This window comes from Eptesicus fuscus, chromosome 11 (genome assembly GCF_027574615.1).
Source record: "Eptesicus fuscus isolate TK198812 chromosome 11, DD_ASM_mEF_20220401, whole genome shotgun sequence".
NCBI lineage: Eukaryota > Metazoa > Chordata > Mammalia > Chiroptera > Vespertilionidae > Eptesicus > Eptesicus fuscus.
In genome coordinates this window covers 36,659,649-36,675,000 of record NC_072483.1, presented here as the reverse complement: position 1 = coordinate 36,675,000, position 15,352 = coordinate 36,659,649, and the positions used below count along the sequence as shown (strand labels likewise).

The 15,352-nt window shown below is 43.9% G+C and overlaps 1 protein-coding gene across 1 annotated transcript in view; it reads right to left on the bottom strand.

The window, feature by feature from the left end:
* The window catches only part of GALNT5 (polypeptide N-acetylgalactosaminyltransferase 5), a 46,084-nt gene extending 31,399 nt beyond the window's left edge, over positions 1 to 14,685 (bottom strand). The window contains exon 1 of the mRNA XM_008138675.3: positions 13,232 to 14,685. Within this exon, the coding sequence (XP_008136897.2) occupies positions 13,232 to 14,685 (1,454 nt within the window). The remainder of the gene's footprint in view (positions 1 to 13,231) is intronic.
* Between the last annotated feature and the right edge of the window lie 667 nt (positions 14,686 to 15,352).

Sequence of the window (15,352 nt, the reverse complement as noted above, 5' to 3'; positions counted from 1 at the left end):
CATAACCTACAGGACCCAAATAGTATGACCTCTGGCTGTCTCTCCAACTGTTTGTGTGTTATTCCACTAGCGCATCACACACTTCCCATGGCCACATTGACCTTCTTTTAGTTCCTTAAATGATGTGAAACTCCAAGTTGACCCTCCTTATGCCTTCATGGCTGGCTTCTGTTCATTTAGGTCTTAGCTGAAGTACTACCTCCACAGAGAAGCCTTCTCTAACTACTCAATTGAAACTAGCTACCTCCTTTTATTCTCTCTTCAGTCATCAGTATTCCTGCAGGAGCATTAATTTACTTACTTTGCTCCCTTATCTTCTGCATCTAGAATTTCCTGAGGGCAGGGCAAGTATTCCTTGCTTACTACAGTGCCAAAAGCTTCTAGCATTGTTGAACATAATAATTATTTGATAATTATGGATTGAATGGATGGTTGAAGGAATGTAGTTGAAATGGAACTGAAATCACAAGTTTAAATGATGGAAATAGATATTTCCTTTGAGATAGGAAAAAATGATTGTAATGTATAGTAATAATTTTATGTGTCAGGGATGAGAAGTTAAAAGAATTTGGAGTTCATACAAGAGGAAAGGTTAGTTGCTCATGTAATAGGGTAGAAACTTGAGGAGAATTGAGAATATTTGGGATAGACTATGAGCAATAGGAGACAGTACTGGCTAACTACACCCATACACACACACACACACACACACACACACACACACACACACACACACACACTGAGGGGCCTTGAGCACTTTCCTGAATTTGGATATCCCAAAATTTTAGTCAAAATACAAGTGTGGTTTGCTTTACCAGTGTTTGGCAGCCTAGGTGTAGGAGGAGATAAAGCAGATTGTTAGATTAATCCAAGTTTGGGGTCACCAGAGCAAATGAGGTGGAAAGAAAAGTGGCAGAATATTTTGAGGGTACTGATGTGGAATGGTAAAATGCTTCATCTCGGGCTTTAGTTTGGGAAAGAGGAAGTAAAGCTAAGAGGAACAGAAAATTGAAAGGGAGGGTAGAAAAGACATTAGTGACTTCCTATGACTTCTTAACATTATAAAGTAAATTAATGGGAAATACATATTTCACAATTAAATATTCTTTACAACATTTGCTGCTGAAAAGGTAAATCAGTTCTAAAAAGGAAGGGTCAGCTGCACAAAATCTGCATGTGCCATTTGAACAAGCAAGGCTGGCTGTGAAGTCTGGAGAGTTGCTCTGTGGCTGAAATTTGGTTAACTGTAGAAACATCTGGTTATAGTGGGAAGAGTTAACCAAGGACACTAATGTAGATGAAACTTCTTATATTAGAAATCAGTAGATTTTTGGCCTCTTTTAGAAGGAAGTTCTAAGAAGTATTATAATGCTAGCCAATCTGAAATTGGAGGCAGAAAATGCTCTCAGAGATTTGGGGACGGCACCTCCGCTCACCACCCATCTGATCCTCCATTGACCACAACCTGTCATGGTGCCTTGATTTTACCAGGGGCACCATGTGGATAGATTATGAAAGATTCCATTAGATGCTAATATCCCAGGAAATAAGGAGTGCCTCTGCTAATTACTGACAAGCATATTTTAGGTGTATTTAAGGGATCACATTGAAGAAAACCTTGTGGAGGACTGTATTGTATAGATCAGTGGTCCGCAAACTGCGGCTCGCGAGCCACATGCGGCTCTTTGGCCCCTTGAGTGTGGCTCTTCCACAAAATACCACATGCAGGCACGCATGTACAGTGCTGATTGAAACTTCGTGGCCCATGCGCAGAAGTCGGTTTTTGGCTATCAAAAGAAATTTCAATCATTGTACTGCTGATATTTGGCTCTGTTGACTAATGAGTTTGCCGACCACTGGTATAGATCATACTGGTGTCTGGAAAAAGGGGAAGCATTAAAGTGTGGGGAAGTGGGCACAGAAGGAGATGTGAGAGCTTTCAAACACAGAGTTTCAGAGTGTGCCTTGGTTCAGGCAGATAAGATGTCAGGCCACTCTAACATTTATAGGTACCTGGTTTCCTGCATTACTAAACAAGTTAAACATGTTTTCAGGTGTCTAGAAAAAACAGCATGCTGTTTTGTTCAAAGGCAATGTGGGTCAGACCAGAACATTTTCAGTGTTATTAGCTCTCACACCATTTTTACATACCATCAGCCGCCTAGTTTTCACAGGTGGTAAAATCTATTTCAAGTTATCTTAAACTGACCCAACTGAAGTAAATTTTCTTTCTTCCAATTTGCTATACTGGGTGAGGAATCACAGCGAAAGTCAAGTCTAATTTAAATGCAAGCCATTTCTGGGTTGGTAATCATTTTTTGGAGAATAAGAAATCATACTTTTATTCTATATGTCCATTCATTACAAAAATTAGGTATTTAGAGTCTGCAGTTCCCTTGTTATCCTTAAAAATTAGTCCAATCTATTTTGTTTGGGGGAAGTCTAGACTGATTAGTGTAGGCAATCCAACAAATAAAAATAAATGGGGCCTCTAATGTGGGGGATTTGTGTCCTGCACAAAGTTGATACGCTACTGTGGTGCGACAGAAAGACTCTGGACTTGAGAAAGATGATGAAGGACTGAGTTTTGAGTCCTTCCAGACACTTACTGTCTGCATGACCATGTGCATATCCCATGACTTTCCAGAACCTCCATTTCCTCACTGTTAGGATGAAGATTTCAATGCCTTCATCACAGAATGTCTGTGAAGATCTGATGAGATAATGGATATAAATACTTTGTAAGCTCCATGGTGGAAAATAAAAAGTAGCCATGTGGGGACCTATGATTATCCACAATGTAAATACACCCATTTTGACTGGGGGCACTGCCCTTTCCCCAGGCAGTCCTTTAATCCAAGTCTATCAAGGGCTCATCATTTATCAAGAGACTCAGAAAGTGATATGTTTCACTTTCTTGGCTTGTGTGTGCTGATCCTCAGCCACTCACTTGATTTGAATGTAGCCCATCAAATAAAGAAGGTTTCAGATGAGAAGATTGAGGGAATGATAACATTCTCTCGCGTCTATGAATTTTTCATTTTATTCCAAGACAGTCAAAGTGTAGGTCAAATCTCAGTCCTCTCAGGTTTGAACAGAAGGTCGAGGAGAATATTTTCTCAGCTTCTATTTGCAATTCAACTACTGCCTTGCTGTGAGCCTTGGGGGCTCACTGCCCAAGCTCCAGTATCTTCAGGATGATCAGAAGGAGAATGGAGCCTCAGCTGAGGAGCTCTGTCACGAATTTTATTATTTTCTCCAAGACCTTAGAATTATTGGGACTTCTTTTGCACTTACTGATAAGAGAGTATTATTACATAACAATATTACTTTTATGGTTTGTTATTTCTAGGGTAGACTACTCCTGACATTTAGTCAGAATTGCCTGACTACTAATTTAGAAAATTTCAGTCACACTCACTCCAAAGGCCTTGGCCGGCTGAAGCCGTGGTTCCTGGGGTAACTGAATATCAAAGCTACTGGACTGGGGCTTAGACACATAAACCACCAGCATCGACATTAATCACTTTAACAATAGGCTATTTGGAGCAGGCAGCTGTCAGAGTGAAGCTGGGAGGGAGGGAGGAGAGCAGGAGGTGGTGTGATGTGGTGGAAATAGTTCTGGGTGGAGGTTAGGGCATCTTAGGGGCCGTTCTCTCTCCCACAGTGTATGACCTTGGATGAGTCCCTTCCTTCCTCAGACTTCTTTTGAACAGAAGGGATTAAACTGCTTTTGAAACTTCATCTAGTATTAACATTTGGTGATTCTATATTCATCGTTAGCCTCTTTCACCCATAAGGGTTTCGCTTCCCTCTGGCTCATGAGATTTCTGAGAAAGGTAAATTAAATTGTTTTTTCTATGGCTTTAAATTTTTCAATGTTTCCCCCTGGCTCCTAGAAGAACCTTAACATGGCCCTGAGTATGTGAACTCTGCTTACTTGTATAGTTTCGCCCTATGTCAGATTTCTCTCACTTTCTCAATAGATCCCTCTTTTTACCTTTCTCCCCTTCTCTAACTTCCTACCCTTCAGGTCAGAGCTCAAATACTTCTGCCCTCTCTCAGGCCACATTTGACTATTCATTTGCTTACTCCTTTAGTATGTACCCTCTGCTTCTGTCTAACACTGTGCTCCAGGCCTTTGAACTAGGACCATGAGGTTAAAGTGCACAGCAGGAGCCCTGAATATTTGTTCACTGCTGAGATGTGGATGTTGGGCAGTTTTCAAGAATCACCTTTGCTTAGTGCTATATAGAAAATGGCTTCCTATTAAATTTCTCTCTGTTGAGGTACCTAACAGGCAAAAAAAAAAATATTTTCTCTCACATACCTCTGACTTGTGTATAAGGAAAACAGAAATGTTTATTTCTGCCAAAGTCATCTATATATATAAAAGCCTACATGACCGTTATGACTGGTCCACCACTCGACCAGTCGCTATGATGCACACTGACCACCAGGGAGCAGACGCGCAATGCAGGAGCTACCTCTGGTGGTCAGTGCGCTCCCATAGCCAACCTCCCACAGTCCGGCCGGCCCTGATGGGCCCCGATTGCCCCGATCGGAACTGGGCAAGATGGCCCCGATCACTGGCCAGGCCGAGGGTCCCCACCTGTGCACGAATTCATGCACCAAGCCTCTAGTCTTACCTAATAATAGACAAACATGTAAATTGACCGTACCTTCGCTAGGCCCATAGCCAATCAGAGTGAGTATGCAAATTAACCCAAAAAAGATGGAGGTTAATTTGCATACATAGGCGCCCAGCGCCTGTGTCCCAGGAACATCCTGGCACCCAGGTCACTGTGAGTGGGAGCGGGGAGCGGGCCTAAACCGTCAGTAGGACAATCCCCTGAGGGCTCCCAGTATGTGAGAGGGGGCAGGTTGGGCTGAGGGACCCCCCACCCCCCAGTGCATGAATTTCGTGCACCGGGCCCCTAGTCTATAATAAAAGTGTAATATGCTAATTAGACTGGACGTCCTTCCGGGAAGCCTGTGCCGGCAGCTGGGGGAAGGAAGGCCTACTCTTGTATGAATTTCATGCATCGGGCCTCCAGTATGATTATGAAGAAACAAAGGAAAGGGTCCTGGAACCAATGGGGAAAAATCACTAGAATTAGAAGTCAGAAAATGTTCTTTTGAATCCCAAATCTGCCATTGGCCTGCAGGTATATCGTTTGGTGTTTAGAGCCTCACTTTTCTCCTCTGCAAGTCATATGAGAGGTAGTTTGTCAGCTGTGAGGATTGATTAGAATCGTACACCCTCATACACACTGCTGCCTGGAACATAAATAAGCTCTTTTTTTGGTGAGGCTCAGCAAGGGAGAGATTCCCCTTATTCAGAGAGTTTTGGCAAACCCGGGAGGGGCAGAGGTGATGCTGGTCACCATGCGGGAGGAGTGGCTGGGGTCTGGGAGGGAGCCAGATGGTGTAGGAGAATTATTACTGAGTGAGGAAGCATCAGAAGACCAGCAGTTGTGTCCCAGCCCTGCTATTTGTTAGCTGTGGGCCCTTGGGCAAATTACCTTTCCCTGGGTGTTTTCCCTCATCTGAAAATGAGGAGAGGTAGCATTTTATCCATCTTGCAGTCTATTGTCAGGATCAAAGGAGATGATGTGAAGGATGAAAGGTCCCACCTGCCTGGCATGGTGTGCCCAGCTCATGAGAGTCAGTGAGCAAATAGTGCATGGAATGCCACCATCTGAGTTACCTGCCCCAACATGACACCCCAGTTTCCTCTTTATGTCTCAGTTTCTCTATAGGTAAATCTGGGATAATGAATGATACCACCTGCCTTGAGGAGTGGTTTTAAGGAGCAAATGAGAGGCAAGTCGTAAAGGCCCTTATAAATACTAAGTTTCTCCATATTGTTCCTTCTCACACCAGTCCATAAACCAACATTTTAGAAGCTGGGCCAATTTAGAAGATGATGTAGTTTGGAATAATATAGACTTTTATTTATTTATTTTTTCACTGAATTTATTGAGGTGACATTGGTTAATAAAACTATATAGGTTTCAGGTGTACAATTCTCTAATACATCATCTGTATATTGTATTGTGTGTTCACCACCCAAAGTCAAGTCTTTTTCCGTCACCATTGGTCCCTCCTTTACCCTCTTCTACCTCCCCTCTCCACCCCTTTCCCTCTGGCAATCACCATACTGTTGTCTGTGTCTATGTTTTTTTCTTTTGTGTTGTTTTTATAGAGGGGACTCTACAAAGATCCTTTCATTTTGAAAGCAAACAACAAAACAGAACCTGTAAACACTGCTATGTTCCCCGAAGTTTCTGACCCTTGAGCAAACAATGTTTCCTTTTCGAGAGGCTCTTGCTCTGAATGGCTCAGCCAGAACAGCCGATGGGAAGTTATTTTCTGGCACCAGAGTAGCCACGGCAATATTATGGCAAGAAGTTGATAAAATTAGGCCAATGGTTAAGTTGGGATTAAACTGGGCCCTTAATTGGATGTGTAAAAATGAAGTACAAACAGGTTTGAATTCCTATATTTACTAATGACTCATTCCCAGAAATATTTCTAGGTCTAGGTTTAGGAGAAAAAGTCACTGATTTGATTTAACATTGCTCAGTTTTACATGAATTAGACACTGTTTAACTGTTTTCGTCTCTGAATTAGCAGTAGAAAGCGTATTTTACATTCTCCTAGTTATGGGGAAAGTGTGGTAGATAAAAATATCAAAATATTCTCTAATCATCTTTTAGCCACATTTAACCTTGGTTATATGTTCTAGCCTGCTGATTTTAAACTAATTTGCTTTTTAGTTCCAGTTTTCCTACACAACTTTTCAGTGAAATAGTGCACGCTGCTGAACCACACACAAGCACACAACTGTGTACAGGTATGTGCGCATACACACACACACACACACACACACACACACACACACACACACACACCATTGCATAGTGTTGACCTATATAAGGGTGAAAGCCAGAAAAACCCTTCACATCCACCTTGTAAGATTCCTCCTTCTGCCCACCCTCCCGTTTGGTTTTTCAGGGAGTATCTCACAGCTTTTCCAGTCCATTTCAGATTATGTTCTCCAATCACTACTAGTCACAAAAAAAATCACTACTCAAGCTGATCCATTAAAATATTCATCCCATATAAAAATAAGAGAATGTGAACTTCATTTAACTTGAAAGTTTCTCTTTTTTCCAAGCCTGATAGATTTTAGGAGCCTGAAGTTTGGAAGGATATGTGGTCAGTTTATTTTTTTCTCTCCTAGCTCCTCCTTCTCCTCCTCCTCCTCCTCCTCCTCCTCCACCTTCAGTAATTCATTAGTTATGGTTTTTGACCCCACAAGAGTTGGAAAGGGAGGGGAGGGGATAGAAAGTAAGGTTCCAGAAAGGTTTTTCTTTCCCCTCAGTAATTTAGACTGGTTTGTGGCAAATGCATGTGCTATCTTTTGCTTTTCGTATGTGCCAGAGGAAAACTCCCTTTAGCTGTGTAGGAAGGAATCAAATTATTGGTTGACAGCCTCAGCTGTGGGCTAAGAGAATATCCACAACTGCTGGTCTTCTGATGCTTCCTCACTCAGTGCTTTGCATCATGTTGTGGAGGCGCTTGCCAGAGCTCTACAGGAAAAGCTGCACCGAGTACAGGCATGACGATAGCAGGCGTGGAGGAGCGTGCTGTCATTCTTAGTGCACTTTAAAAACGAAATGCTGGCAGCAAGAACTTGTGGAGTAATTTTTCTCTAAATACAGATTCAGGAAGTGCACCTTTTAAAAGAGTTCATTTTTGGAGTGCCACCTTAATTCTAGCTGCAGGCCCGAAGACAGACTTCTTTGAGGAGAAGTGCCTTGCATTTTCAGTGGACAGGACTATGTGTAATAACACTTGTATAGGTTACAACTGATTGAAACAAACTCTAATAATTAACAGCAAAAACTATAAGGTTTAACTTCATCTAAAGAAATGATTCATTCTGAAACTTCAAAATGACTGTCAAACAAGCATTTTATTTTAAACATACTTTATAGGCAAAAGTGAAATTGCATTTGACTTACCGACATAAAACACTCTTGTAAGATAAGTAAGGAGATTTTCCTCCCTTGACAGTCAAAACATTAAAACAAAAAAATCAAAACAATCTATACTAATAGAAGGGTAATATGCTAATTAGACCAGAAGACCTTCTGGACGTCCTTCCGGATAAAGCCATGGTGGTAGGGCCAAGGCAGAGTGGCAGGGGAAGGCAGTTGGGGGTGAGCAGGCCGGTGGGGGTGGGGGGAGCATTTGGGGGTGAGCAGGCCAGCCGGGGGGGCCAGGTAGGGGCAAGCAGGCCAGCAGGGGGCCAGTTGGAGGTGAGCAGGGTGGCGGGGGGAGCAGTTGGGCAGGGGCAGGAAGTTAGAGGTGATCAGGTCAGAACGGGGGGCAGTTGGGTTTGATCAGGTCAGCAGGCAGAGTGGTTAGGGGCGATTGGGCAGGCAGGTAGGTAAGCGGTTGGGAGCCAGTGATCCCGCAGGGATCAGGCCTAAACCAGCAGTTGGACATCCCCCGAGGGGTCTCAGATAGGAGAGGGTGCAGGCCGGGCTGAGGGACACCCCCCTAGTGCACGAATTTCGTGCACCAAGTCACTAGTCTATATATATGAAACCTAATATGCAAATAGACCAAACAGTGAACAACCGAACAACTGGTAGCTATGATGTGTGCTGACCACCAGGAGGCACGCGCGGAACATGGTGGGCATCGGCCATGGTGGTATGGTGGAACAGGTGAGCAGGGGCACCAGACCAAGGTGGGACACGGGTCATTGTCATCGGGGCAAGCCTCTGGTAGTTACTGAAAATTCTTTGCTCCCGCACACTGTGGTCCTGCCCTGTGCTCGCACAGGCTACCAGCTCCTGGCACTGGCCCTGATCACTCAGCGCCATCAGTGGGTACGAGTGGTGGCTGCCCACCAGGATCGCTCCTCATGGCTTCTCCACCTCCCCCTGCTCTTGAGGGGTGAGTGGGGCCGGCAGCCGCTGCTCTCACCCATTGTTGTCTATGGACCTGCTCGCACCTGCTGCTGGCGCTGGCCCCAGTGGCTCCGCTCCATCAGCGGGTGTGAGTGGGGCCAGCACTGTCAGCACATGGGAGCAGGGACAGCAGCAGAAGGGGACTGCTGGCAGACAGGGGATGGCGGGGGGGGGGGGGGGGGGCTGCTGCGGGAGGGTCCAGGCGGGGGCGCAGAGGGTGGGCCGAGACCTGCCCCTGTGCCCACGGCAGCCCTTACGGCCCACAGTTCCTTTCAAGGTGCACTGGGCCCCTAGTAACAAAAATATGCACTAAAGTATAAACATGAACTAATGAATATATTGTAGTGTTAGAACAGGATGTGTTTACCTTAAACCTCATACTAACATATTCCCAATATTCAAAATGAAAAATTATAAAGTAATTATTAATTTATGAAAACTCATTGCAAGCTTCATTGAAATAATTACCTCTCATTATTTTTATAAAAAAGTATTAACTTTAAAAAATCATTTTAGCCTGGTCAGTGTGGCTCAGTGGTTGAATGTCGACCCATGCACCAAGAGGTCACTGGGTTCGAGTCCCCATAAGGGCACATGCCCAGGTTGCAGGATCAATTGCCAGTAGAGGGCGTGCAGGAGGCAGCCACTCGATGTTGATGTTTCTCTCTCATTAATGTTTCTATTTCTCTCTTCCTTTCCCTTCCTCTATCTCTAAAATCAATAAAAACATATTTTTAAAAACAATTTTAGAGCAACATACCTTTTAAAGCCATATTGTGTAAACTTGTATCTTTTGAGTGCACAACACTGTGCTCAGTGCTAAGGAGTGCAAAATAAAGTACAAGAGTTTTTCTCAGACGCTTAAAATTTCACGGAGAAGGCAAACTAGATTCTCAAGGCTCTAGTTAGTGCAGAGTATGCAACAAGGAGTGTTTCAGTGACCACAAGAGCATTAAGGGAGGGTCATTGGAATGTAGAGGTTACATCACATCGTGGTCCAGGTGCAGGTAAACTACAGTCGGATTTTGAGCAGTATCCAATTAAAATGTGGGGGGGGGGGAGGGGATGGTGAGGACCGTGCAAGAGGAGGCTGGTGGGAGGCTGTGGGAAGGGACTAGCTGATAAAAACACTAGTGGATGGTAATGAGTATAATAATATGTAGGAAAGGGTAATGAGACTAACTTTTCTCATGCTGAGGGTCTATACTGGAGAGAATGTCACATCCAGAAAACTGTAGCTACACTGCAAGGGGCAGAAACGGGTGTCACTGAGAAGGACAGTGAGAAAAATGCTGAAAACAGAAAGGAGTTCCTGTGCTTTGGGAAAAGGCCATGATCGTGTCTTAACATCTTAGAGAGATGATTTCTGGGGACCCAGGAGAAAAGGAGGGAAGATCAGATTTGGAAAAGAGAGTCTGACTTTAGAGCAGATGAGGTTGTTCTGCTTGCCTCATCTCCTCAATGCCAACCTCTTCCTAGCATATCTACTAAATCATCCTTATAAAGATAATAACTAGTAACTAGTTATTATTATCTTTATTGAAGGAAATATAATTTAAATAAACCTACTAGCAAATCTATGGTTTTTATCCCCCTTTTTTAAAATTCAATCTATATTAAATTGGTAGTTATGATGTTCCAGTAACAGTGTTAATCAATCTGTAATGGGAGATCTGGGGGAAATGTAAAAGGCAGCAAGGGAGAGAGTCCACAGAATTCTTAAGATGTAAAGGTTTCAGTGGGATGCTACTGTGGCTAATTTTAAGGCTAGCCTCTCTCTCCCTCTCTCTCTCTCTCTCTCTCATCACACACACACTTTCTCTTATATTCTATAACAATTTTTCTTTTACATTTTATCTTAAAAAGATCTTAATGTATATTTTTAAAGCCATCTCATATACTTTAGGAACAAGGCTGAAAATAAATAAAATCAAAGTAAGAAAACTTCACTCCAATGCCTGCCAATATTTTTCATTTGTGTTTTCTTCCAACCTTTATCCATATGAATACATATTTTTACACATATCTGTAGTTGGCGTGTTTGAATAAAAGAAAAAAAAAGATTTGTTCCCTTTCAAGGAAGCATGACAAGAAAGGGCTATAAATACTTGAGGGGGTCCCAGGCATAGGATCCCTGGTGACTCAACTGTCACCTCCATCCTGTTGGTGGAGTGGCATCAGGTAGGCAACTCACAGAGAGCAGCTGTGTTTAGCCAAGGTGGGTTGTGTGATAAGAGGGAGGGGCCTGGCCACATGCTGTCTGACTCATCCTCTTAAGCACACGTGTCAGTTTCTCCTGCAGTCTGGACAGCCTCCTTCCAAAGACAGAACATGACTGTAAAAGTAACTTCCTAGGCTGTTAACCTCCGTGGACCAAATTTCAGAAACTAGTAAGCGCTGAGAGTCAGCAAGTCGTCAATAAATCACATGCATAATAGCATCATTATTACTTGCTTTTGGCCCTCGTACAATTGCCCTTTGGAACTGCAGCCTCTGCTTCTGTGCATGTCTGATTCTTTCCCAGGATCCGTAGCAATCTGCCGGCTATTGAAGGGATGCTGAAATGGAGCTACTTTCACTATTCCTTCACTCCCTCGCACTTAACGGTCAAAGCTGGCATATGTGTATATAAAGCATATAAAATACATGTGATATGTAATATACAAAACTTCAGATCAGAGCTGCTCCACCATAAGTTTTAAGATCCTTTACGGGAGGCCAGGGGGGTATAATCAGCAAGAGATGACAGATAACATACAGCGTAATTTTGAGCGTGGATTTTAATCATTACTCTACAATTACTGGCTCTGTTATCACTGACAATTTAACTTCATGGGTCCTCGGTTTCTTTGTCTTTATTTTGGGTACATTTGTGTTCTCCTCAGGGTCTGTGAGTTTCACTAGAGTGAGGAACATGAATGGCACAGTAGTTGGTCTATGCAGGCAACTGGTGCATGTCTGATAGTCATCTGCCAAAGGCTAAGAGAGTGGAAAATGGCCTCCGTGTGGCTGGCATCACAGTGAAGAGGCTCCACCTTCTCATCTGAACACAGGCTCAGTGATCTCTGCCTTCCTCCTGGTAGTGCTGACTACCTAGATCACAAAAGGAGAGTTTTCTACTGAGGCCAAACAAAGCCCTTGTTTACATACCAAGTGTGCTACACTAGAATCTTGACATTCCCCAACTCCAAATTCCAGGCAAAGATTCTTTGGCTCAGGGACCTGCATATCAAGGCATACATGGAGCTTTGATGCTAACGGGTACAAAGAACCCTAACTTATGAGAGAGTTAAAAAGAGGTGGGGACCCAACTGTACTTGAATCAGAGCATATGGTTGTGGCTCGATCAGCCTTCTGGTGATGTAGGCATAGGGATTTAATTCCTTGAGACACGGGTTCATGAAGGCTCTTTGGGCAGCTTTAGAGCTACGCTGCTTTGGGAAAGTGATATAACTTCTGAGCCCCTCATCTGTTCATTGGAACCCATAATATCTGCAGTTTCTTTTCTAGGGCTCTTAGGAAGTTCATGTGATGTGTAGGCAGGCTCTCTGTAAATGGTGCAACTCTAGAAATACAAGCAGTTATTATTATGCTCTTGTACAGGTTTTTGCTAGTTATTGGCTGACTTTTTTCAACAATCTTGTTCCTGTATAACTGAACTCCTGAGCTGTCTGCAATCCCTACCTCCAAAAGATATTACACTTTGGGGAGAAAAGTCACTTTTTCACTTGCTATTTTTGTAATCATTTGTCATGATTAGGCAGAATTTTGCTGGTTAAGATATGATTTTAGGGAGGCCTTATCTGTGCTCCATTCCCAAATATATTCTCACCAAACCTGCTAACACTGTACAGTGTTGAAATTGGGAATTCACTTCATTGTCACTCTTCTAGTGGAAAGACATTTTAAGCTCGATCATTCATACATATCTTATTAAGAATTGAATTCATCTAATCATTTCTGTTTGCAATAGAGGAAAGGAAATGAAACATAAGCTAATAGGGGTGAGGGCCAAAGTATCAGAGAAATAAGAGTAAGAAGAGAACACAATGGTATCCTAGTACTAATATTGGAACTTTTCCTTTTGTGGATGGCAGACTATTTGGACTATGTCTAATGATTCATATTGCTTTAGTTCTCTAGGTGACCAAGGATCATACAGAATTATCTAGAAATAGCTAAGTTCTACATCAGAGATAGCATACTTGGTGTGGAGGAAAGATAAGAGAAATGGATCTTACCCAACAGGTCTTGTGTCTTCAATGGCTCTGTCCACTGGGATCAAATCGCTGAGGTAGACATTGAAGTTTCCTTCTTTCCATCTTCTTTCTGCCTCCTTCTCCTTTCCCTGGGGCACAACCACAGGACGTCCAAACTGCCCTGGGGCTTTGGGGTCCCTTGGAGAAAGTGTCATATCGATGCTTAATACTTGGTGCATTTCGCTGTCTTTAGGTGAAAGGGCTTTTGTATGCCTTTGGTTGAGTTCTTCGTGCTGGACCGTGGCATTTAAGCTGATTCTTGCTGGCTTTAGTCCCCCAGCTAAGACGTGATTAGTTTGAGACACTCTTGCTCTCTGGAGAGCAAGTGAAGAGAAAGATGCCTCACTTCTGTCCTTGGAAATGTGTTTTCTTTGTCTTTCACCCAATACGAAAGGAAATACAGTTTTGATTTTAGGATTAGGGACCTCTTTGGTGTTTGTCTTTAGCTCCTCTTCCTTGGTTATAATCACAACATGGCTTTCAGAAAAATTGAATTTCTTCCCACCAGCCACTTTGGCTCCATCATCCTTTGGCAAGTCTCCCAACTGAGTCTCATTAATAGATTGCTTCTTTAAGTGATTTAAATTGGCAGAGAACTTGGGAAAGGGAAGGTTCTTATTGGCTTTGTGTTTATATGCAGTTAGATATTTTCTCTGAGCCTCAGTTTTATTTAAGGTTAAGGCTTCCCTAGATTTTGGCACTGGTGGACTGGCAGGGAGTGTCTTCTCATTTGCTACGGCATGTGATATCTGCTTTGATCTGTCACTATTAAACCTGATGGTCACATCCAGGGTCCTTTCAGCGGCTTGTTTTGATGTGTCACTGCTGTGACTATGTCTCTTCTGGGCCTCCTGGTTTATACCAAAAGGTCTTGTGTGTAGAGATAGTTGGGGCAATGGAGTTCCTCCGGCTGCTATGAATGTGGTTTTCTGACCCCCCTGAGCTGTCGTTTGCTTTGGGGTCACAGGGCGAGAATAGGCTTCAGGTTTGATGGCATGTTCCTCTGTCATCGGCTTGGTAAAAGTCACAGGAAAGGTCTGCAGATGTACAGGATGCCACAAAGGTGCAATCTTGACACTTCCTGGAGCTTTCTGTATTCGTCTTTCCTTCTGGATTTGGTCCAAATCATCTTCAACCTTGAGCACACCCTCCTCCGTCTTTCTCAAGTTCTCTTTGCCCCATATGCCCTTCCCGTGGCCCCTGAGTGGGGGCTTTATCTCTTTCATGCTGCTGTAAAGAATCTTCATTTGGTCTGGCTGAACTCTGAACCCTATCCTCTCCCTTCTGACTACGTCTTCCTTCAGAACCCTAGTGTTGATCTCACTGAATGAGAGGCGGAGAGCTGCCATGTCAAAGAGCAGCCAGATGATAGAAGCTACAAATATAAATGCCAGGACTCGCCCACTTCCGCGGAAAAACTTTCGGATCTTGTTCATGGTACAAAGGCTTCCCTTGCAGCCTGCCCTCCCTTTGAGCCAGCTTACCTTGAGTGCAGAGGGAGCTGAAGCAGCAGCAGCAGCAGCAGCAGGACTGCCAGAAGGCGCCCCCCTCCCCTGAACACAGCAGGAAACAGCAGTCCAAGGGGAAAGCTCAGCTCCTACCGCTTGTCAGTCTCTGCCTGCGTGGCATTTCACAGCAGCGCATCTGTGCCTGCTGGGCTGGCCCCTGGCTAAACCCTGCGGAGCACTGTCCTTGGGTCACTCTGGGAGCAGTCGATGCCAGCTGCCAGATAGTTCAACATATCACTCGTCTTGTCTCTGGGAGCCCATGTCCACCTTCCTACAAGCCCAAGGAAAGGTGGGGGCCGGGCTGGGGCTGCTGCTTCTCTCCTCCCAGTTTTCAGCCTGCACGCTGTAACTCAACACCACTTCTCATAAGGAAAACATTTCAAGCCATTACCCAGAAAACTTCATTCAGCTCTCACCTTCTGTGTTATGTGAGAGTGTGTATGTTTTCCGGGCAATAAAGGGAAAGAAAGCTATCTCACTTGGAGGGCATGTGTTCCTGGTTTGCAACCCCACCTCCCCCATTCCTGCTCGTTAACCCTGTTGTACCCAGGTCTCCCAATGAGCTGCCTGAGCAATTAATCACTGACCTTAATGT